This window comes from Haemaphysalis longicornis, unplaced genomic scaffold, assembly GCF_048455015.1.
Source record: "Haemaphysalis longicornis isolate Haplotype H1 unplaced genomic scaffold, Haemaphysalis longicornis Haplotype H1 scaffold_7, whole genome shotgun sequence".
NCBI classification, from domain to species: Eukaryota; Metazoa; Arthropoda; class Arachnida; order Ixodida; family Ixodidae; genus Haemaphysalis; species Haemaphysalis longicornis.
This window is the reverse complement of record NW_027526422.1, coordinates 195,884,911-195,909,003: the sequence shown is the minus strand read 5'-3', so window position 1 is coordinate 195,909,003 and position 24,093 is coordinate 195,884,911. Positions and strand designations below refer to the sequence as shown.

The window sequence follows — 24,093 nt, the reverse complement described above, 5'->3', positions numbered from 1 at the left end:
CGAGAGTTTGCTGCAGGGGAGAAAAAAAATTCCCGCATCTCCACGAAGGGAATCATGAAGAGTGGGTGAAGCACTGGGGATCGTTCTTACCGTAAATCACCCGTGGCAATGCCCACTCGCTAATTTAAATGAGTGACAACGCGTGTGTGCAGTATATCCAATCCGATACAATTCAACTTTTTCAATTCAAACCAATCCAATACAATCCAGTGCAGTCCAGTCTAAATCCAATCCAATTATTTTCAATCAAATACAATGCAATCCAATCCTATGCAATCCAATCCAGTGCTCCTTGCGCATGCGCAACACTGTGCACACGGACGCCGAGCCTCGGACAGAGCGAGGTCCTAAGGTCTTCGCCTCAAAAACAATGTTGTACACGGAGCTTACCCACGACGAGATCGTGCGCGAAGTGACCGTGCTGCCGCAAAGCAACTCTGACTCCGCCGAAGACACTCCCCACCGACCACAATATTTACGAAGAAAACGTGACGCTTGTAGAGATGTAAGTTGACGGTCACCCACGAAGGAGGAATTGAAGCCAAGGAACCATTCACGATTTCTGTTGTGGTTTATATAAAAAAAGGTGGTTTTTGCGACTCGCAGATTTTTCGAATTGCTCTTTTATTCGGACTATTTTTCGTTCCCTACACGCTCGAAAAATCGGCCGTCTACTCCATTTACACGATTTACACTATTTACTTACAAAGGCTGCGCTGCCGCTAACATGCAGAATCCATAACCGAAATCCTCGTCGTCTTCTTGCACCAACAGCCTTCGCTGAACGTCCTTTTTTCATTATGCAGCAATCCCCAAAAACCTCGTTTGTTTGTGGTCTTCTCGTTTGCCCCGTGACATTATGTCCACTACTTCACAACTACGACCATAAATAAGCCTCAAACACTAACATGCCTGCTCCTACTTCCCAATTTAAACTTTGGGAAGCGTTTGTGTTTGTCCCCAAACCACGAAACGTCCGGATAACAGGTCAAAGCACTTGTTTCGGTATTTTTAGTGTCCACCGCACAACCATGGATGTTATACTTTACCAATTCATTTCATATATAACGTACCCCACCTTCTCGGTAATTGTTCACTCTCTATTGCAGTAATTTCTTTGAGCACAGTCTAGCTTTCCGTATTTCACATCTACAAAAAAAAACAAATTGGCTCCCTTAAGAGGCTTATTTTACGCGCATGCAACGTTCTCACCCTGTCTGATCAAGTTTAAACTCACACTCTCATCATGTTCAAACTCGGTGCACCATTGCGTTCATCAGTATACCGCAAAGCGTGTGTAGCGCTATGTAACGTTATTTGTCGCGCTTAGAGTGCCGCTGTAAAAAAAACATTTTACACTTTCTTTGCAATATACTGCTATACCAAACATCACGTAGTGTCGGTCATTATTGCTGACTATGAAGCTCCACCCAAGCAAGACAAGGCTGGCCAAGGCCCCATTCCCATTGATACTACTGCCTAAGAGAAGAGGATTCTGAAGTGTGCTAAATGCTTTGCACTGCCTTTTCCTCCGCTCTTCAGAGAGAAGAGAACCAGAGAGGAGCGACAAAATTGTTCTTGTTTACATTAAAGATGTGGCTGTAAGTTGTTCTCTGTGCTTAAATAGTAACAACATGATGTGGCCTCCGTAAAAGGTGCTTCTCTCGCCCTCTCCCCATCCAGCGGCTGTGCTAAATCGTCCTTGGCTTCTAACGTTACAACACAGTTTGGTCATATTGTTACCTGCTTATCCTCATTCACACTCATGCGTGTTTAGCGTAATAATTGCACATCTTCGCCTTGTTCGTTGCCCTTTAATAGTGCCGCTGATTTTTAACGCGAAAGTGTTTTATTCCCGGATACACGAAGATTTCGCTGACCACATATCCGTCACGGAGGTGACGCCAGTTAAACGAAGCAAGAAACCTGTAAAGGGTGCACCCCTGCACACATGGCCTTTTTGCGGGGAAGCACCCTTTAGTACTAAAGAGTACGTCCTACTTAGGGTTGTTCGTTTTCAGGTTTTATATTTTAACACAAACGTTTTATACCACGATACCCCAAGATTTCACTGGCGTCATATCCGTCACGGAAATGACGCCAGTACGCCTTTGGCGAAGCGACCCACCAGCAGGATGTTGATTGCCAAGCACACCCACATGACAGCCGCCGACTCGCAAATCATGCTGAGCTGCAGATTTCACTGCACATTTCACTTTCGTGTTTTACTGATTCCTATGGCAGAGGAATCAACCACAGTTTTTTTATAAGCATGGGCAGCAAATGGTAGGTGGCATACAGACTTTGTCATTCAAAAAAGGTCGCTAATGTAGATTGCTGGGACAGTTATATCATGATTTTTAAAAAGGGACAATCAGTGGGGAAGGACGCTGAACAAAGGAGAGAGAAAAACGCACGTACGGGCACGTGCCATCCATGTCAATTTCTTTCCTCGGAAAGCATCCTTTACCGTGGTCTTGGCGTTTCAAAAATACGTCGGTTAGGTGGTTAGTCAATTCCCATTACTTTTCAACGAGGCCACATTGTGCTCGTCGATTACTATGTCCCTGCAACTGACATTTCAGAGCTCACCCTTAGGTTGGGCAAGTGTATGGACTTGAGCATATTTATGCAGAACGCGATGGCCAGGATGTCCTGCAGGGCCCAGCCGAAAACATCGTTGTTGCGAAATAAGTACCAGGTCAACGCCACGCCGATAGCAAACACCGCCAGCGCCACGTGGCGGATCTCCAAGGGCTCGGGAGAGCATACTGCCAATCTTTCCGGGACCCTGCACCGACAGATGGTGTATTAGCGCCGCAGAATTACTACTTTCCCAATAACGGATACCGTAAATTAGCATATTCAGGGGCTTTTAGTGTAAAACATCAATGGTAACACAAAAGGACACAACAGAAATGAGAACGAACATGAACAAAATGGGAACACTTACGATAGGATGAATGCTCTAATACTAACGAGTTTTAAAAGCTTCATTGGCAACTTTCCATACCGATTCTTCGTTTAACATGAGCAGCCCCGCTTGTACAAAGCCACATCACCCATTCCTTTGTAAAACAATTTGTTACAGGCTTAACTAGTAGCAGGCTTATTGCCCTAGGCTTATGCGTTCACAAAAAAGGCTTATATCTCATCATGCTCGAGTTTCTATTTTGAATGACTACAAAACTATTTCGCCAAAATAACTCTGCCAACCATGGCCACGCAGAATTGTTTGTGCTCAGGCGCCGTTTCTTGCCGAGCGCCCGGGCAACGTAGCTCAATGCACCTTGTATTCAGGTAATCTGTCTCCCTTATAACGCCGATATGTTATGTGAGGCTTGCGAAGCACCAGTGCGGATCTAGGGGAGGTTGGTTTGGAGGGCGACCCTTTCCTTGAACCAGGTTTTGAAAGAACCATTGTGAAGCTTGCACAGAGTGCCGTACACCTCCTGCAGACAATTCCACCAGATATTCGTCCCTCTTAATTCCACACGTCTTCACGCTAATGGTGTGTCTGTAAGGACCTTTCACGAGAACCTCTAAAGAACTTGCTTGCGCTCTTTATATGGTTCATTTTATCGTGTTTGTGCTTTTTTTCCTTTTACAGGGGCCGCAATAGAAGACCGGTAGAAGAGGAAATAAAAAGCACCCTATTTAAAACTGGGAATAAGAGAGAAGGGTGGCGGTGGATGCGATGTTCTCCGCCACCTGGGTGACCCGGTTTCTTACTTGCAACTGCACTTCCGGGTCGCAGCTCTCCAGGGCATGCTCTCACTTGGTGTAAGAGGAAAAAGGGACAAATGGGTTGGTGAGGACACTGGCAGAGAGAGTTAAAACGGGTGGCCGGCGAGGTGAAGGGTAAAGTATGCAGTTGATGCGGTGAAGGGTAGTTTCGCGGGGGGCTGTGTGGGTTTGGAGGAGCCGCCAGTGACGACCACCCTCGTGGGTGAGGGAAGGGTGTGGGGAAGGAGATATCCTTCGGAGGATGCGGAAGTGTTGGCTGATGTCCCGGTACGAACTAGAGCGTCCCGGTAGCTGTAGTTGCTGTGGGTAGAATCGAAGAAGGATCTTCTCGCGTGACAAGAGCTCGAGCTGTACGGTGGGCCGGTTCGTTTCTTCTGTGCCTGTGTGGGCCGGGGTCCAAAGCAAATCCAGGGGGTGGGACAGTGTTCTACGGGAGAGAATTATGAGGGTGATTGAGGAGAGTGGTCCTGCAGGGAAGTTACAAAATCACCGATTGAGAGTCCCATAAGCTGACTCTGAGTGTGGAATTCTGTACTCGGGGGAGGGCACGGAGCAGGAATATATAGGAGGGGAAACGGCTCATGGCGGCAAGCGCGGGCGAGCGACCAGATAATGTCACAATGAACACCAAGGCGGACTGCCAAGCTTCGTAGCTGCGACGGCGAAGGAGAGGGTAGCGGCACCTGATGGACGAACTGATAGCGGCCGAAATTCATTCCGTGGCTGTGCAGTGCCGATGCCGATCGGCACTGAAGTGCAATGCCGATCGCAGTAGCCCCGCAGTTTCTTCGCCCGCGGCAGATGCCGCTAGCTTAACATCTGACGAGCACTTAAGACGTTATCTGGCCGCGCAAGGAAGCTTCGTTTCCCCTCGTATGTTATTCTTGCTCCGTGGATGAGGGCGATGCCCCTCCACCCCACCCCTCCGTAGCTGTTGCTCATGTAGGCATTGTTGGTGCGTCCAAGGGGAGGGGGGGCGCTGTCGATCGACGAAATGGCGGTTATGACGAAAGCCGGTTTATTGTGGTAGCTATCCGCGTCGACGTGTAAATTACGCTGGGAGGGAGGGAATGTGCGCTGCACATGTCTTGCCCTGGCCAGTCGGTGGTCGGCGACGGTGGCGGCGGGCATATTGCACGGGAGTAGGCGCACATACAAAAAGTAGCGAGGCCTAGGTGAGGGGCAAGGGGAGGTCATGTGGGCCTCTGAGAGAAGGGCCCAACCGAGTTGCATGCGCGATAGCCTGGCCACCTGTACTGTGCGCTGAGCTTCCACGATTTCGACGACGGTATTGTGAATTCCCAGGGCTAATCTGTGAAAGATAAGTACTTCGTATTCCTAAAATATTTGAATTGCATGGCCCCGACAGATATAATAGCTTGATTAACGAGCTTTAAACGATTAATGAATTTAACCTTACTTGCACAACAAACATGCAACGTTTCTTATAAAAGTTATTCTAAAATTACTGAATCATTATCTGCATATATCGCTCAGTTATCCCAGCAATTCACCTCGGGCAGGATTCATGCGACAGCGCAGCTTGATTGTCCCACACGTGCCAGAAAGCAGTGGAACTGTTCACTTTAAGGAAGACTTGATGAGAAGTTTTTGCACTTATCTTTTAGAGGACGTCAAGGTAAACAGCAAATTGTTATTTCATGCATTTGTGCAGGCGGTACTGTTAAGTGAGCGCGGTGGCTCAGGCGGACAGGTTACTCCTGCCGCCTGACAGTGACAATAATGCATCAAACAAAGCAATATTTGAGCTTGACAATATTTCAACCTGTACAACATTTCGATGCGAAGACTGAGAAAAAAGCGGAGCTGGTGGTCGTCACTAGGTTTAACATGGCTTTTCTTAGGTCTGCCCATCTTATGTGAGGATGGGATCCTGATGCCTCCGAACGCACGTCGTCTCTCTCAACCAGAAAACACCGGCACGTGAGAACTTACGTCATCACTAGGCGCAGCCAGTCCCCGACGCGCGCATCCTCCGAAGATCTGTCCGCTTAAACTCAGCGAAAGTCCAAAGCGAACGCTCGCGCTAAGAACAAAAACAAAATGCTCATAGCCCCGAGTGCGCGGATTGCGCAATCGGACAGAGGCCGGTTTTATAACGCGACGGTCCCGGGTTCCATTCCGACCACGGCAAGCGTTTGAAGTGCAGAGCACATCAGTGGCTCGCCTTGTCGTAGTCATAGAGTTTCATACATATATACGCTAGAGGGGACACTGGCGCTGTAATCATTCAACCACCATGGGGCTGATTGTGGGACGTAGACTCGTGATTTACGGACTCTGCTTACCTTCAGGCTTCACGTTTGTTATATTCACTTGCCTCCGTAATTTTCTGCGTCATTAGTTTCCGTTTCGACGCCGAAAGCGCCGAGAGCTCGTTCCGGGGCAGAATTCCTGTTGCGCCTGATTCCGGTGGCTGCAATTATCAAATACTGCACGGCTGAAAATGAATTGGTTGCGGAAACCCCTAGCATCGCCGTGTAGCTCCTACACTAAAACTAGTCATGTTCTACGGCATTTCTCAATACGGACGCGAACTCGAGATTCCGCACAAGGTAGACGGTACGAGCACGCTGTTCTATCCTAGTCCCGTTCATGACGACGATTGCGAGAACAACACCAGCGCAGTAGCGGCTAAGGCAAATAAAGAACCTTTACCAGCAGAAAGTATATGTGTACAGGCGTACAATATTTCTTCCCAAAGCGACATCGCGGGAGCTTCGTCCGGCGGGTGGGTCCCCTCCAAGTTGATCGTGGTCATCACGTATCACGGTAGAAAGCCGCGAAACAAGCGAGGGTGGGTCGCATGCACAGAACCATTCCACCTATGCAACCGCCATCTGCAAGGCTGCCCTTTTCCGCCGGTAATCAGCTTCCCGTAATTATTAACGTGAACAAGACGCACGCACAATAGCTGTCAACGCCCGTAATCATGCAAACTTGTGGAATACAGTACAGCCGCCCTGCTTCAGCCGCACGCCTTCGCCGACTCGCGCCGCCTAATCTAATCGCCTTAATCGTCGGCTCCGCTAAGCTCAGCCGTGTATACACTTTCCCGCCTTCCCGACTGATAGAAGAATGCTCCTAAGCCTTAACATAAAATTATCAGGATGAACAATTTGTTCTCGCGCTTAATAATTCATACACTAATCGACATCAGCTATAGCTTTTGTATTTCAAAAAAAGTACTTTGGGTCAAGTCAAGATAACGGCTGGGTCAAGCCAATTTTTAAAAATCACGCATCCTTCAGGCTGGGCCACCTCCTAGGGGGTTTAAGTCGCCATTCGGCGGCTCAAGTAGACACTAGCGCCAGTGTCACCTCTAGCGTATATTACTATGAAACTCTATGGTCGTCGTATCTCTTTCGCTGTCACGCTGTCACGCTGTTCGACGTCACGCGAGTACCGGAATCAGGCGGCGAGATAACGGACTCGATTAGAGCTCCACGGTGTACCGTAGGTGCGCAAAACAGAGGGTTGCAAATACAAGCGGTTTATATAGTAATAACCGCTACCCCTTATACCATGGTGGTATGGAAAAGGTATGTGTGCATGAGCCCATTTAATAAAGAAGCCATACCCGCTCGAAACTCGTAAACCGCTGACGCTTCTCATACATCTCCCCGTTGTTTAGCGCAAAGAAAAGTGCAGGCACATTTGAGGCTAAATATACGTAATTAACCGGCACCTCCAGCGCTCATTTAGTTAGGAACTCTCGTTGGGTTGGTTTTTACGTTAGTAAGCGGCAAAAAAAGTGGCAGTGAAAAAAATTGCGCGGTCCAAACTGCACATTACGGCGCCGACACGAGCGGGTTGAAAAGCAATCGCAAAAAGAACAGAACTCGCGCTGCCACTGTTTTAGGTAGGAGGCGCGCGAGCACTGCGAAGGCGGGAAATTTGAAATGCGTCGGAAAAACCTCCGCTTAATTCATCAGGAGAGGGGTGAAGCAGGGCGGCGAAGAGCATGACGGGTGGTAGCAGTGAGGAGATAACGGCGCCACAGCCCATTATGATGAATCACTGCTCTGCAATACCGACAGCTTTCACGTTGAGGGGAACCGCTTTATTTTTATTTCTTGGGGCACGCAATCCCCACACCTGCTCGTCGACTCCTTGCCTTTTTGTCCCTCACAATTCTTGGCCCAGCATTTTCTGCGCCGTCACTTTGCTGCGACGAGCTTTTAGCGACGACAGGCACAGACGGAAATCAAGTTTCGACAATTCCGCTGTTGAAATTAGCTTTGTAGTTCAAAGGGAGTGTATTGAAGATTTTTCCAGAGAACTCAGCTTCTCCAAAGCGGACACCAGACGACCGACGCAAACCGCACCGGACCGGCAAAACAAGAGCAGAGTAGCTTCCCTAAGAGGATGCCCCGGAAGCATTCCACACGAAGAGAGAAAGGAGGATGCCCGGGCCGGAGTACGACTGCGGCGTAGAACTGCGGGAAGGTGTCTGGTATGAAGAGGCAGTGGCGTGCCCGGACTAGAGCGGGAGGCGGACTGCGGAGTGAAGCATCGACCCTTGCCGAGTGTAGAGTGTGTGTAGCCGGAGAAAAGAAATCTCGGTTTGTTTTAAGTCCCCAACGTTATCGAACGATCCTTTTTTTCTTCAGAGTGTGACCAAAAAATACAAGTTTGATGTCCATCTTAGTTCCAACTTCAAACGAGTAGGCTAGATCGTCGTGGGGGGGGGGGGGGGGGGGGGGGGGGGGCTCAACGGGCACTTTCGGGCCCAGCCCTTGTGAAGTCATAGTGACGTAGTTAAGCAATTGGCGGCCGCCAACCAAGGTCACCGAAAAAATAGCGTCTGGGAAATTTAGTGGCTCCTCCAGTCTTGTTTTACTGCACCTCTTGGTTGTTAACACGAAGTGACGCGCTGGTACGCCTGTTCTCGCCCATAACGTTATCACAGACGTTCGGTAGAGGGAAACTTCAAGATTTTTCTATGCCTGTGATACTCTTCGGCCGAAAAAAAAACACGTCCTGCAGGGCTGGAACAGCGTAGAGGGGGTTACCAAGCGCTGCTTTTTTTTTTTTTTTGGATAAAACATGATCATGGGTTATTTTGCTCTTATGGTTACTTTGATGTCCGATATAAGTAGCGTGTAAGCAGACGTAGCTGGGGAATAGCGCTGCCTTTTAAGCCCACCAAGAGAGAATTATAAATGAATTTTATACCAATAACAATCTACTAAAAATGGCACAAAAATTCCGACAGTTGTTAGTAATGCATCAATACTCTTTCTAGTCGCTGTTTTATGTGACGAGCTTCTATTGAGTGGGCCTCAGCTCTATAAAGATTTGAATTACTGGGACGGCATTTTACGAGGAATAAAGTAAGAAGTTTTACATCTGAGTATGAAAGCACATGTATCCCTTTGCTTCACTAGAAATTTTAAAAAATGAAAACAGTAGGCACTTTGTGAGACGCTGTTGCGCTATGCAGCAATATGGTGTCCTGCCTGCCCGTCCACATCTTTTTCAAACCGCTTCAGCGTGACCTGGTAACCGTTATTTATTTTCTCGGTTCAGCTCCGGTTCGGATTCAGCGGGCTAAAAAATAACGGTGTGGATTTGGGTTCGATCAGGTCCGGAAAAGATATTTGTTTCGTTCCGGTTTTCAGTTTGGATCGGCTCCAGTTCGACAGCCGGGATTTCACGGAATATTTATTATGTGTTAAATAAAACATCACATTGGCCTGAAATGTAGCCTTTGTGAAAAGATATAGCAACTGTGCTGCTCTTTTTCTAACTTTGTTTTTAGTGCAAAATATAAAACACTATAACTTGTTCAGCTTTCCAGTTTTCTGTGAAAGCTTCAGAACTTTCTCTTACAGCCGTGTATTGTAGTTAAAGCGGATATCAACTTTCCATTGCACAAACTTCACCTTTGGCAGATCGTTTTACCTGAAGGACTCGCGCCAGTCGATCAATTTAGGGGAGGCCACAATTCCGCACACAAAACTGCAAATCAAAAAGCGACGAGTGAGTGTCGTACTGGCTGGTTCCAATGCCTATCCGGTTAACTATTGGTTCCAAACAGGCGAAGAGGGCCGATGCGGACGCCAGGGAGAACATGATGATGATCAAGTAAACTGAAACAGAAAAAAAGCAGAAAAGGCTGGTTAATGGTAAAATGTAAGTTAGTCTGGTCAGAGATTCAGCCTGACATGATTCGGGTGAACAGCACTCGAACCGAGACCCATTAGATATATTCACTGCAGAGTTAGGTTACTAGAATAACCCACGTCTAGCACTTAAATAGGTGCCTTTAGAATAAATGACTTTGTACAGGCGCGGCCACTATCAGTGGTAACAGGGAGCGTGTGGCTGCGCTCCACGGGGCGCCATGACGGGCGCCGCTGGAATCTAGCGACAGAAGCGCACACTCTTATGCAAAAAGGACTAAAATAGGGACTAATATACAGCCGTTAGTCTTCGCGGGCGATCGTTCATCTTCAAGGGGAGTATCTGCGGCAGAGTACGTGCCGTGTGCATAAATTCAGACTAACTGTTCGTCCCCGCCGATCTATAAGGAGTAACGGGAAGACGAAACGCATGCAGTTAGTCTCCTTGCTGCGTCGTTAATTCCCTAATGGCGTCGTCGTTGCCCTTTCGCGCATATGTCTGCGAACAGTTTTATATTTCCAAAACACAAGCCATTGCAGTCACTGGGTGCTTTAGATGGTGCCACGGGAGAAAATATTGGTGTTTGTTATAAGAAAATCGCCCAGGGTTAGTAGAGCGGCGGGTAATGGCAAGGAGCGGCGAAGCGCGATTGCCATACGCTTCACGGCGAGGTTATGTTGATACGCTGTGTTGCATACGATTCGTGCGAGGTAATAACGGCCAATGAAAGCTTTCAAGCGCCTTAACAGTAACGCAAAAATTAGTGACAATAGCAAAAGTGGATTCCTGAGCGTAATGAATATGTATATGTTTAACAGACGAGAAAAAACGCATGTTGCTGATGACAACTGCAAAACAAAAATGTTCGCTACAGGTCAGCGTCTCGAAGTTATCTTTTACACTCGGTACATAGTTGCCTTGGGCACCTAAGCTATGACAATGCTGCAGCTGCTGTAAAATCCGCTTGCATTTCCCAGTCGCAATCGTCTAGCGACGCGAATTTGAAGAATTCAGGCTAAGCAACACCGAATTCGCTTTCGCCGATGCAGAAAAATATGGCAGGTTTCCTTATTCTGACACTCACACAGACGACACCTTTCACATACGTTACATAGATCACTGAACATATGTATCGAACACTAAGAAAGCACTTAGCTTGCGCTAATTTGTGCGGAAACAAATGAGTCGTCCGATCGCCCAGCTACCTATCTCAACTAGGCGACGACGAGTTGATTGTTATTTACGAGAAAAACTATGATTGTGAGCTCTACTTCGAATCGAACTGAGCAATAGTCCGTAAACCTAGCAAAGCGCTAAGCGCAAGGCGCAAAACGCGGTCACGTTCGCTTGCACAGATAGAAATTCGGGCACCAGTTGCAATGAAACTGTAGTGTTATGCACAGAACTACACACTGTACACTTGAATATTATCTACCGCTGCTACCACCCGGCGGCGTGGTCCAACGAATAACGCGTCGGGTTCCTCGTGTATACATCCGGGCGTCAGGGGTTAGATCTCTGCCGGTGCCGGAGTTTTTTTTTTTTTCTTTTTTCTGCACTCTACGCAGTTCGTCCTTGGGGAGTATCGGAACGGACCATCGGGGTGGGGGACTAACCGTTCGTCCCCTCGCAGTTAGTCCCCAAAATGACTAATGATTGTGGCAGAGGCGGTTAGTCCCCGAAAGGACGAACTTTTAGTCCTTTTTGCCTAAGAGTGCAGTGAGTATCAGCCGCGGAAATAGCTGCGCGTCGTCTGCTACGGTTCCTCGTACTTTCAAGAGAGCGCCATGGCTGCAGTGCTTCGGTACAAGAGCCCGGGCAGCGCAGTGGGAGAAAACCGTAGCAGACGACGCGCAGATATATTTCCGCGTCTGGCACTAATTGCGCGTCTGTCGTAAGATTCCAGCAGCGCCCGTCATGGCACTCCGCCGAGCGCAGCCACACGCTTGCTGTTACCTTCAACAGAGGGCGAACCTGTACAGGTGCCGTCATTAGTAATTGGAACAAGAATTTGCGAATATCAAAAGATTTTTGTTTTACTGGCTTTACGACACCAATTACTACTTTACATAAAGCTGTTTCTATTAAGGAGGACTCCTTTAAACGCACACAAATGCAGCCAGGCATTTTGTGGAAGAAGACGTTCCTGTAAATTTACGAGATCGTGTTCTAATTACTTTTGACGGCACATGTACATCCTAAGGCATTCCGTTTCGGCATAGTCCCGATCAAGGTTTCTTTTTTAGCCCCGAAGTTATATTTTGGGATTATGAATCATCCAAAAACAAAACTTCGGCACCGACTGTATTTCGCGCACTCGTAGACCCACCACCGCAGGGATCGGCTTAACACGGCGCGTTTTTCGGCATGGTCGCGAAGACCGATCTTGCAACCAACACGTGATGGCTGCCCGACTGAGCGTTCCAACAGCGAGTTGCGCGTCACAATCGACTACCTCGAAAGACACAACGTCGGCGTGCTACAGAACTTCAAGAGAACTAGCCTATATTCTGCCACAGCAGTTCAGTCCTCGTCAAAAAAAAACTTCGACCCCGGTCAGAAAACAAATTGTCTTCTTTGCATTCTTGTAGACGTACGCGAAGATATTGTGGAAGCGCGCCACGACGACCGGTCTTCCGGTCACCTCGGTACAGAACGAACACTTGGAACAATGAAGACGAAACTCTACTTGCTCCGCCTTGCCCAGTCATTGTCTGAACACTGCAAGGTGCAGGTTATGCAATGTGTTGCAATAAATGCACGTGCCTATGGCTTACCTGCCCGCACGTACTTTTGTGCTTGATTAACGCGAAGCGCGCGCTATAGAACGCCCCGTAGGTAGTTGGGTTTATAAGCCGTTTTGCTGCTATAGACGCGGGGTGCTGGACGCTGGCTATTTCACTCACTGTTCCATTGGCAGATCGGGTAAATGGCCTGTCGGCCATTGGCCCGGTCATGGGCCCGCCGATATAGGGATATGTGCTGCCTTGTCAGGACGAATTACAGTCGAAGCTCGTCATAACGAAGCAGTACCGGGACAGTAATTGAGTTCGTTATCTGCGATATTCGTTATAACGGTAGAGTTAAAAATTGGCTCAAACCTATCGCTAATCTCACTCCCGCAAAAATCACTGATAAGAAAACGCACTGGTAATCGTTGGCGAGCGTCTGTGGCAGGAGGTGTTTAGGAGGCGTTTTGCTGCTAGACATCGGACGCTGGTCGTCACACCGAGGCTGTAGTCAGGATCGATTTAACGGTGCTCACTAGAGCATCGATCAGCGGGCCTTTCAACGCACACAACGGTAATTTCCAGAAATTTGGAGATAAACCCGCCGCGGTGGCTCAGTGGCTAAGGCGTTGCACTGCGGAGCACGAGAAGGAGGGCTCGATTCCCCGCCGCGGCGGCCGCTTTTCTGATGGAGGAGAAAAGCAAGAACGCCCGTGTGTACGAGATGTCGGCGCACGTTAAAGATCCGTTGCAGGTGGTCAAAATTATTCCGGAGCCCTACACTACGGCGCGCCTCATCGTCTGCGTTGCGTCGGTGCGTTAAAACCTACAATCAATCAACCAATCAACTTTGAAGGTAAAGGTAGCAGTGCCTTCTTCCCCTCGTTGTCTCTTGCATGATACAATCCTGATTAAACCCGTAACATGGCGCTACTGCTTGTGTACTTGACAACCGAGCGATTACCCTCAAATTTATCCCGACTACATAGTTACCCTACGGCAGTGGTCGATGACCGCTGAAAAAAATCTGTGTCTAGTTTCTCGCGAACGTTCCTTATAGCTCACACTCTATTGGAAATATCTCTAAAAATATTGTACCGGAAAATAATGGCCGTTAGGATCGCTACGCCGAGATTCGTTTACTTGTTCTAATACCGTAGCTCGCAGCGAAGTTGTAAACGTTGCAGAATTCCCTTCTGCTGTCCCGACATGACCGTCTGTTGAGGCATATGGTTAGAGGAAATGGCTTGAACTTTTTTTTCCCGACTATTCCAAAACAAATTATATGGCAATTCGCCCATAATACGACTAACATTACGCCGAGTTTCATCATCTTTTTTAATGGGTAGTTTGTAATAAAGTTGTTGTTGTAGAATTCACGTAAGCTGTTATTTGATAGGCTTTTACGGAAGGAAAACGGACAGCTACCTGTTTGTCCCCTAGAATAAAACTCTAGTCGTTCCAAGTTGCACTCGGGTAATTAGCTAGGAATTATTCTCAATTTAAAATTATAAACCAGTGCGTTTTCCTTCGCGAGTGCGATGCGACGACTGAGTTCAAATACACCACCGCTTCGCTGCTCGACCTTCCTCACAGAGTGGAATTGCTGATCAATTCTTGCGCTCAACGCACCATTTCATGCTTCTGAATGAAAATGTATTCACGGCAATATTGTCACACAATGAAAGCTGTATGACTCAAGTATTCTCTCGTAGTACTAATTTATAGCCCGCTCTTTAGACAATGCAGCCTCCGTGATTATTTAATCATTCTATCAGGTTATACAAAACGTATGGGGGAGGGCGTAAATATGATGCGGAATATAAATATAGACACCGTCCGTTGGCATGCTCGCCGCATTTCATACGAAAGGAAAATAGTATAGACGGTAAGTAGGGCGTTTCGGTTTCCCGTTGCCGCTGACTCACTTAGGTATCGGTAGAAGTAGTACAATGTGAGCAGCATGACGCTCATATGGATGACGAACATGACGACCAACTTGGGCGAGAGAGGCATGCTGAACTCCTCCTCTAACTCCCCGATGGTCTCCGAGAAGTCAGAGTGCTTGTCGCCGCCCGGCACCAACGACGTGCTGGAAGTTCTGCACCCAGGGAGAGAGAGGCAGAGAAAGCCATTGTTCAAACATTCAGGAATTTACCAAGCAGGCCACGTCCGTCCGAATTGTTATCGTTCGGTCGCAGGCCTGAAATTTTGTTAAATGGATTGAAAACACTGCAGAGGCTTGCACCTGCTCGATCCTCTTTTTAAGCCAGAAAAGTGCCAGCGTCGAGAAATGATACGCCAGGTGGGCTGTTCACTAAAGGCGTTGCCATTTTATAGAGTTCGGTGCCATAATAATACGGCTTTAACAATCCACAAAATGCTGACCACAAATAAGCCGCCCCACTCGTAAACCCTAATTACACGTAAACGAGATACGAGGCCTGTTGATTATAACAATCTTAGTATGCCCAAAGTAGGCAATGAATCAGGTCAGCGATACTGGTCTTTCGTAAAAGCGGAAATATTGAATAACCCACCTTTTTATATTAACGTGTTAACAAATCTCTGGCCACCGAAGAAACGTCATTTGAAAATCAATTTTACAAATCAAACTTTGAAATACGCACTTTATTCTGTACCACGGGACGATACTGTTTGCCCGTTCATTCCCCGCCATTGCGATTTCACGAATTTCACCTGGATAAGTGGCGCCCTCAATTTCTAGGCTCGGGCAATTGGGCAGTCTGCTAATTCCTCCCCTGCCTTTTTGAAAAAAGTGAAAAGAAGAGATCACACGACTGGATGTTTTCATTTCAGCACAGTCTGCGGTCAAGAATTACTTACGCCTGTCAATAACAGATGTTCTTAAAAATTTCGGAGCAAGGTACGAGGCATATGGCCCACTTTCGTTAAAAAATTCCCCGCATTTCCTCGAGGGGAAGAATGTGAAAGTGCGAATGCACGAGTTGAATTTGCGCGGTTCGGTAATGTTCGCGAAAGAGAGATTACACACACACACACACACAACTACAAAGAAAGAAAGATGCATTTATTCACAGACACCTATTTGTGTTGTCGTTGTACTTGAATGCTAGAGCGGATCTCAGCTTTGAAATTTCGTGTCAGTACTCCTTTAAGCGGGTGCATTGGCCCTTCTCGCGCCCGATTCCTGGCCAATCCCCCACGTGGGTATGTGCCATGTCAGCGGCCAGGCAGCGCGCGCCCATCTCCCCCCGTTGCCAAGGAAGACGAGGAGATTCCTGGCCAATCCCCCACGTGGGTATGCTATGCGGACATCGCCGGTGGACGCAGGTTCCGGGTCGCTTAAGAAGTGCATTCGCACTTAATATGCGGGGTGCATCCACTATAAGGTTTTCATAAAACTGCTTTGTAGTTTTTTTTAGTGCGGAGCTGTTCTACCGCTGGCCTTAAAAAGAGAGTCTTCGTCGTAAAAAAAGAGAGTTCGGAGCGAGCGTGACGCTCGCTCCGAAGAAGGTCTTTCCATCTTACAAAAACTGGTCCCAGCATAGAAAAAATTCATTAAAACAAAAAAAGGACGTAAGGCCTTGATATTTTGATAGAGGGCGGCTGAGATTGTTCCTGGAATTGTCTTCCCAGCAACGCATTTGTGTTTAAAAGTGAAGCCGACTGTTAGGACATTGGTGCAAGATGACATATATGGTGTAAGACGAAATAACTGGTGTAAGCTGATGATGACATAAGATGATATAATTCTGAATATGAATATATCTGTATATGTGCGTATAACTACATGTGCTCGTACATCTATAAGTAGGTTAGCGTTATTATAAATTTTATTCTGTTGCGTTCCTTGAGATGTTCTTCGCCCACTCAAACCATCGCTTTATTCCGGCTTCTCTCGGATATACCCGTTATTCTATATTAGCACTGTTTTGGTATTGCATGGCTCAAGTTCTTTTTCAAATGTACAAACTTTATGAATTTATTTTTGTTCCGTGACTGCACCCACAATTTATTTCGTTATTAATCACCACGGTTCCCACCTGCTGTTTTCTTCACAATGAAACCCCTGTCTGTATGCTAACTTAATGTTATTTATTGTTTGCCTCAGCAAGTGAAACTAAAATAAAACGCTTTGTCTTTGTAAGCTGGCCTTCCCGCAGTGCTGTTGGGCCGCGAAGCATAACCATTTGCAAAGGGAGTGTTATTGCAGAATACGCCTCCAACTATTGTGTTTTTGAAAGTATCCAGAAACACATTGTATGAAAATTTGCCGCTAGAACGACTCTACCATTACGCCTATTTTCATTCCCTTGCCATTGTCCGCAGTGAAGTTGTTAACTTTGAATAATTAAAGTGTGCTGGCAATATATGGCCATTTATAGAGTGAGTATAGTTACAGAAAACGGCTGCTGTTTTACCGCAGCTATGCAAAAACAAATGATATTGTGATGAGCTGCTAAGACGACTGTAACATCACGCACAAGAAAGAAGCGGAAACTAGACAGATATGTTCAAAGAGAACACACAAATCCACTGTTTCAGCTGATTTCCCACTGAGTGGAGCTGGGTTTAATTTTTAAGGATCGAAGCCCGTTAGGGGCTGGGGCTGTTGGCGTCTCCTGTCGTCGTAGTTGTAATCGTCGTCTCATGGATTCACGGAACTAAAACACAGGGAAACTCGTTCATGCCTCACGCTAGAGCGTAACGCGTATTAAAAAACACTGGGACACTCGTTTACGCCTCGCACTAGAGAGCTTCGTGCTTCAAAGTCAAGATACTTTTACAGCAAAATTGTACACCTCTACCACCTAACGCTTTTCTCTCCGTTGGCAAAAACGCCAAGACGCCAAGAATATTTATACACTGCATGCTTCAGCCCTCCCCAGGTTTCACGTTAGTGGAGCTAGCCCGCGATTTTAAAGCATGCATGTTTCGGAAAATTGACTTGACATTGCCGTCATGTCAATGTTTTGTGTATGTCCAGTTTGGGCGTATTGGAGTCGTGTTTATGTGTATCTTGCTATGTATATCTATAGCTTAGAGGCCAATGTGCAGCCTGTCTCATCGTGCAACTGAATGCGCTATTTTTCACTTTTATTCCAATGAAGCCGCTCTAAACGAAACGGTTTCTGTATAGCTATCTTAAGAGCGTAACCTGGTTTATGGAACCTCGTTTCTTGCACTCAGTTGAGTGCGTATGTACGCCAAGACTGCGCACGCTCTATGATTTAGACCTTATTAGTTATAGCTAGGCAGATAGTGTAAGCACCCCTCTCCCCTAAAAAAAGACATACGGATTGGCGTCGTCTTCACCCGCCGTCTTCTCCTTGGCCCTGCTGGCCCGTGACGGTTTCTTTTCAGACTTCGGAGAAGATTTCGGCGCATACCTGTAAACAATGCAGCGTCATGAGTCACTCGGGTATCTCCAATTCATCAAATTCAATAAGCACATTTTTACACAGAAAATGTCCATTTTAAAAGCAAATTTGTGTAGCGTACGCGCAACTTGCGCGTAGTTGTCGCGTGCCGCTGCTTCCGTAAAAACAAAGTGTTGTTGGCTGCTAGGCGAAGGCAGAGACTGGACGTTTTCCATATTGCCAGTGTGGAGGACACGTAGATTAGCTCCGCTTCTGTAGCATAGTGGATTTTCCGATAAGGAGATAGCCTTTTGGATACAATAGAAAATATCATGACCCGGCTGCGGTGCAATCCCTTTCCAATGCATAAGAACCTTTGTTCCTTCAAATAAATTTTAGTTGGAATTTCGCGCCCTCTGTTTTTCTGCGTTTCGCGGTCCTGTCTCTTGCGCTATTGTTTCTTCAGCATGCTCCACCAACTCGTCCGCATCAAACTCCTGCTGCTCCAAGTAAAACGACGAAAACGCATCGTTCCATCAATTTATTCTTCAAGCCAGTCTCTAGTTTGTTTGCGCAATGTAAGCGCTTAATCTTATATTTCTTGCACTATAACGGATGCGAAAAGTTAAATAAAGGGAAAAAGAAAGGGTCAAGCTTAGCTAAGGTCAAACAAGAGCCTCGTGCATTAGCTCAGATAAAGCGTTTGCCGTATTTACTCGTGTAATGATCGCACTTTTTTCCAAACATTTTTATGCAAATTTAGGGGTGCGTTCATTACGCTGGGCAAATGTTTCGCGAAAAACTTTTGAGCACAAAAAGGCAAGCAAATTGCGGGTCGAAATTTGCGATAGGTCTCACGAACATAATAAAAATGACAAAGCAAAACAATTAAAACTCCGCACACCGCCTCCCCCCGCTTTGCGAAGTGAGGCAAAATGCAGTGTTTCCATGAATTACGGAACGCGCTGGAACGAGTTTGCTTCGAAGTTACAACAGGGCGACGAATACGTGGGTGCCAATGTCAAATCTCGGGACATGAAAAGAAACATGGGGGCTGACTCAGTTAGCTGAGCGCGTTTTTTTCTTTGTCTTGCGAGTACATTATGCTCATTTAATGAGAGAAATTTCTTCCTCGTCAATATTGAACGCATGCTTGGCGATATCGCTAATACCTTCAAGTCTGCGGCGACAACGTAGTCATGTGCGCTTTGAAAGGAAAGGAAACAGAGCTAAGCACGATCATTGTGAGCTAGACTTGGCACACATACGACGTACTGCTCCGGCAAGTGCAGGGTGCGTTCATTGCGCGGAAACTAAAAAATATCGTATTTTGACGACGAACTTCAGGTTATGCGAGTAAATACGGTAATCCCTTGTTCATTAGTACCCGAGGGGTAAGGAGAGGGGTTGGGTGGAGAGTAAGGGCAGGTGCAATAAAGTGGAAGCGAACAATAAATTTTGGTCATACCTTCTGCCTAAATTACGTTTAACGTCTATGCCATGTGTCAACTAGCTTCGTTGGCCGTCGAACTCCACAGAGTGGAATGGCTCCTATTTTATCAAGCAGGGCATCAATGACAAATCAGAAATTAATTTCAATGACTGGATTTTTACAGTTAGAGTAATAATCAAAGAAAATGGCGGACATTACCGAGATGTATCTCTAAGCATAATTTCTTTTTTTGATTGTGGTTGCCGATTGTTGACTTTTATTGTCGTTGCGTGTGTTTTTGAAGCTCTAATCACAGTCCTAAATCCCCCGGGGACCATTCGCAAGCAGCTTACAACAGCGTGCACTTTGGTTCCGTGTTACAAAAATTCATATCGTCACAGCAAATGAAAAGGATTGCGAAGAAGGGAACTTGTCGACAACTGTTCAGGCTACTTGGTGATGCTAGTGGCCTTTCCAACTGTTCACGCATATCCCTGGGGAGGTAACTGATGTTTGTAGCGTGACAACGGGCAGCCTCGATTAATCAGTCCCGGATAGCGCTGAGGCGCAGTCCCAAGGCTGCCCTTAAAGTAACGCCGCGTAGAAATACACGAGGATATTGATCGACGGATCGCGTCACGGGCAGTTCCCGGACTGCCCGGCACTGATAACCAAGGAGGCCCAATATTCGCGCCACTCGTCAGTTCCCATAGTCGATTTGCCACGGCGCTTTCCTGGCTTGCTACTGTTCCTGAAAAAAAGCGTAATTCCCAATTTCAGCGATACAAGCTCTTAATGGAAGTCTAAAGACAACACCTAGTCATCGGATATCAGATATCGCATAATGTAAGCGATTTTCCCTCTCATATTGGTACCACCCGTCTTCTTATTCTTATTATGCCTTTTTTTACACACAGGGGAAAGAACAAATTTCTAAAGTCTCGCACATCAAGGCCGGCTTTCCCAGGGGGAAAAACTATGCTCAGGTGAACAAAATTTTGCAAGGGCAGAGCGCAGGCAGGAGGCGGCGATTCTCCGTTTCACTAGTTTCGAGTGGCTCGACGTGTAGTTCGAGACTGATTATACAGAGCTGCGCTTGTACTCCGTGTACGTAAGGCTCACTTTGAATTTGGAGTTCTAAATCTACAAATTGCAAGGACGCCAGAAAAAAAAGTCCGAAAAAAAAAAAGCGCTGAACAGTAAGCACTTGGCCACTCCCCTGTACCGAAGCTCGTTCCGCTTGCCAGCCACCGCCGGGAGCATCATATTCGCCACCGTTTCCATTACAGTGAACTGGAATACCCACAAGCATTCTAGTTCACTGTAGTTTCCATCTTCCCCTCTCAATGAGTCTTGTTTCGCACGTGGGGCCGCGGCCTACCCTCCCTTGACTCAGCTGTTTCCCTCTCCCGGCGCGTTCTGCGCCGCCCTTTTTCCGAGCTCTTTCCAGCCCTCCTCACCCACGGTTTGGCCCCTTTCCTGGCACGCGACCTCCGCCTCACTCTCCCTGGCTAACGGTCCCCGGCTCGCGCAACATCCACTTTTTTACAGCGAAAATGTATATGTCTGGGTTTCAACATAGCGTCTGTGCGGACAAATCCGCGTACCACGAAAATGTTCCCCCGAAGAGCTAGCGTTTTGTGCCGTCTTCTCCGAGCGTTCGTGTAGTGAAGTTATCGCAGTTTTTTCCCGACCAGTGTGAAGGGATGCCGGTGCGACGTTTCCACCGGTGTCTTTCACGTCTATGCACGCGCGCGCCCATCACCGCTACCCCTGTCCGGTGTGCCTACACGGACGGGCGTGAGGGGGGGGGGGGAAAGGGGGGGGAGGAGGGAGGGGTTACTGGGTGCTGGGGCTGTGCAAGCGCAGCCTGGCTCGCGCTTGCACCGCTGACGTGACCGTTGCGCTTGGGGAAGATATAAACATGGACGCCGCAGGGCCCGATGCTACCCGACTGCTGTCTTCCGCGTTCGGGTGGCATGGGTTGGTGTGTTAGGCAGACTCTAATATCTTTACGACGGCGGAGGGAAACGCACAGCGGCATTTTGTCCGACAGAATAAAACTTTACTCATCCCAAGTTTCGTTCTGCTAATTAAGTAGGACGTATTGGGAATCGCAAAGTCCAAAATAAAGTGTTTTGCTTCGTGCACTCCTTGCGCTGAGTTTGTTTGTTTGATTTTTGTGTGCTATGACATTGTGTACTTTAAAACAATTCTTGCGTGCCTGACGCGTTCCATGAAACATAAAAGTCTCATGTCTTCGCCTTATAAATGTGCAATCATAACGTACGAGCGTTAAACTTACGCCGCATGTTGGGATACACCAGACCAATACGATCCCGTCATCACAGTTCCCATGGCGATGATCCAGATTGCGAAGAAGCTGCCGTCGAACGAGGACGACGTCGCGATGAGCTTCGCCATGAGGGCGCTCTCGTTGTGTTTCTGCTCGTATCGCTGCCGAAGGACAGAAGAAAAAAAATTGACCTTAGATATTGTCCCCGACTTCTTCGCATATTTCCGGGTTCTCTTCTGCAAACTTCTACACTAATCAGATGTAGAGTACCAATAAATGTAACGAACCTGTATGTAACAAATTACTAGATTTAACGAAGTTTTTGAATCCCTATTGTTACCCCCCTTGAAGCCGATGTGTTTGTGACCTGTACGTACAGTAAAGCCCGCTTATATCGAACAGAGCGAGGATTGCAGAATAGTTCGATATAGCAAAAATTCGATATAGTAGAAAGTGAAGCAAAAAAAAAAACTTATATGAGAGCAATCTTGCCGACGGAGTCACGAGATAACGCTGAGCTCTTACCACCCTGCAGTTCACTATTGATACGACCCTTTCTCGGAAAGAAAACAATAATTGATTGGGGCGGAAGAACTGCGGGAGTGCAGCCTGCTTCTTGGAGTGCAACGCGTTGCCGGTGACTGCTCGCTCCACGGTATCTGAACAGTCGACAAGCACAAGACCACTGCCCGCAATGGCACTGCAGCATCGCCGTAGCAGGGCCACGGATGCCACGGCTTCGCTCGTGCTCGGAAGCGGTACGGAGTCCTCGGCGTCTTCGACAGAGCGGAGACAAGCATGGATTCAAGCGAATAACGGCGAACCCAGGGAACCGAGCAACTGTGGGGAGCGAGTGGCGCAGCCCGCAGTGCGCAATGTGGCGCTTTCGGCTCCAACGGCATGCATGCGTGGAGCTGGTCCACTCTGCGACGGTCGGTTTGGACGCCCCCGAGCTCGCGCGCGAGTCGCAAGCGACACCCGCGACACCGATGCGCGCCGATGTATTGCGGGAAAGCCTGTCGCATGCCTAAGCAGAGCGAAAAATCCCGCGCGGAAGTACAGTCGAGTCCAGTTATAACGATACCGTTTATAACAATATATCGGATATAACGATGAACAGCTATAGCCCCGTCAACTTTTTTTTTTCTTTCCATGGTAAAATAAACCGCTTAATAAAATGCTCCAGTGCCACGATATCGGATATAAGGATTGAATCCGGTTATATTGTGCACAAAAAGTGCAACAGTGATGACTGTAATGGCGCGGTTGCGCAGCCTACTCAGGTAGTGTCTTCGTAGGAGGCCCAATGCGTGACACAGTCCATCGGGGACTTTGTCTCCGCGAAGGACATTTACCTCAGGTAGGTGAAGCACCTATTGATGCTCTTGGAAAAGATTTGCGCTAGCTGCACACGCGGCAAACAAAGGGGAGCGACTGTGGATTTTTTTCCGCAAATTAGTAGTAGTACGACCGTGCTGGCACGCCAATAAAATGTTTTGAGCTATGTTCCGTGTTTTTATTTTGCAACCCGCTTATAACAATTATCGGTTATAACGATGGGATCTCATTGGCACTTGGATATTTTTATAAGTGGACGAGACTGTATATTGATTGTGAACAAAATCGCATTCGATATAAAAGGTTTTAAATGCATGTCATTTTTACCCGAATTATACAAAAGTTCGATATAGGCAATAATTCGATATATCCGTGTTCTATATAAGTGGGCTTTACTGTAACGAAACGTCGCGGCAGGTAACCTTGATGCAACGAAATCTGCAAGCTCATCAGTCATTGTTTTTTGCACATTTACTGAAAAATGAGCCGGAGAAATTAGCTAACTTAGCGAATACTAGCACTACCGTAAGGATGCAGCAGCAATGAAAACGTCAGAAATCGCTTAAACACGAAATGCGTGATGATGATGACGATGATGAACGGAGGGGCTAACGCCATCCCGTAGCTAACGTAGCAGTCGCTTCTGGTTTTTCTTGTGTAGCGTGACACTACACCAGCTGGCAAGAGTCATTACCCCTCCCGTTTTTTTTTTCGCCCGCACCGCAAAGTACCGTGCGTTTCCTCGTGTGAGTGCGGTTTCAGTTCCAAATTTAAGCTTTGATGTGCTAGGCGGTCCTGTCGGCGTGTAGTCGCGCGTCTCCACTTCTATCTGCAGTAGTATCGATTCGTGGGTGAAGGGTGCTGCTGCCACAAAACGAAAAGTTGTATCTTTTCAGGAAATGCGCACAATTTTAAATGCCGAGTCCGCTGGTGAGAAAGAAGAATGTTTTCGCCTGCTATAGTCTCCCAGCTAGCACCCTTTCAACAATCTTGAGTGCAATAAACAGCATCAAGTTATCAATAAAAGGCACCCTTTCAGCGTAAGTTTGGTTCTTG

At 47.3% G+C, this 24,093-nt stretch overlaps 1 protein-coding gene across 1 annotated transcript in view; it reads right to left on the bottom strand.

Annotated features, from left to right (window-relative positions):
* The window catches only part of LOC144146747 (signal peptide peptidase-like 2B), a 66,200-nt gene that overhangs the window by 22,785 nt on the left and 19,322 nt on the right, over window positions 1-24,093 (bottom strand). Inside the window, exons 5-9 of the mRNA XM_077678671.1 lie at window positions 21,709-21,860; window positions 17,909-18,001; window positions 14,555-14,727; window positions 9,767-9,863; window positions 2,593-2,791 (exon numbers count right to left, since the gene is read on the bottom strand). Coding sequence (XP_077534797.1) covers window positions 2,593-2,791; window positions 9,767-9,863; window positions 14,555-14,727; window positions 17,909-18,001; window positions 21,709-21,860 — 714 coding nt within the window. The remainder of the gene's footprint in view (window positions 1-2,592; window positions 2,792-9,766; window positions 9,864-14,554; window positions 14,728-17,908; window positions 18,002-21,708; window positions 21,861-24,093) is intronic.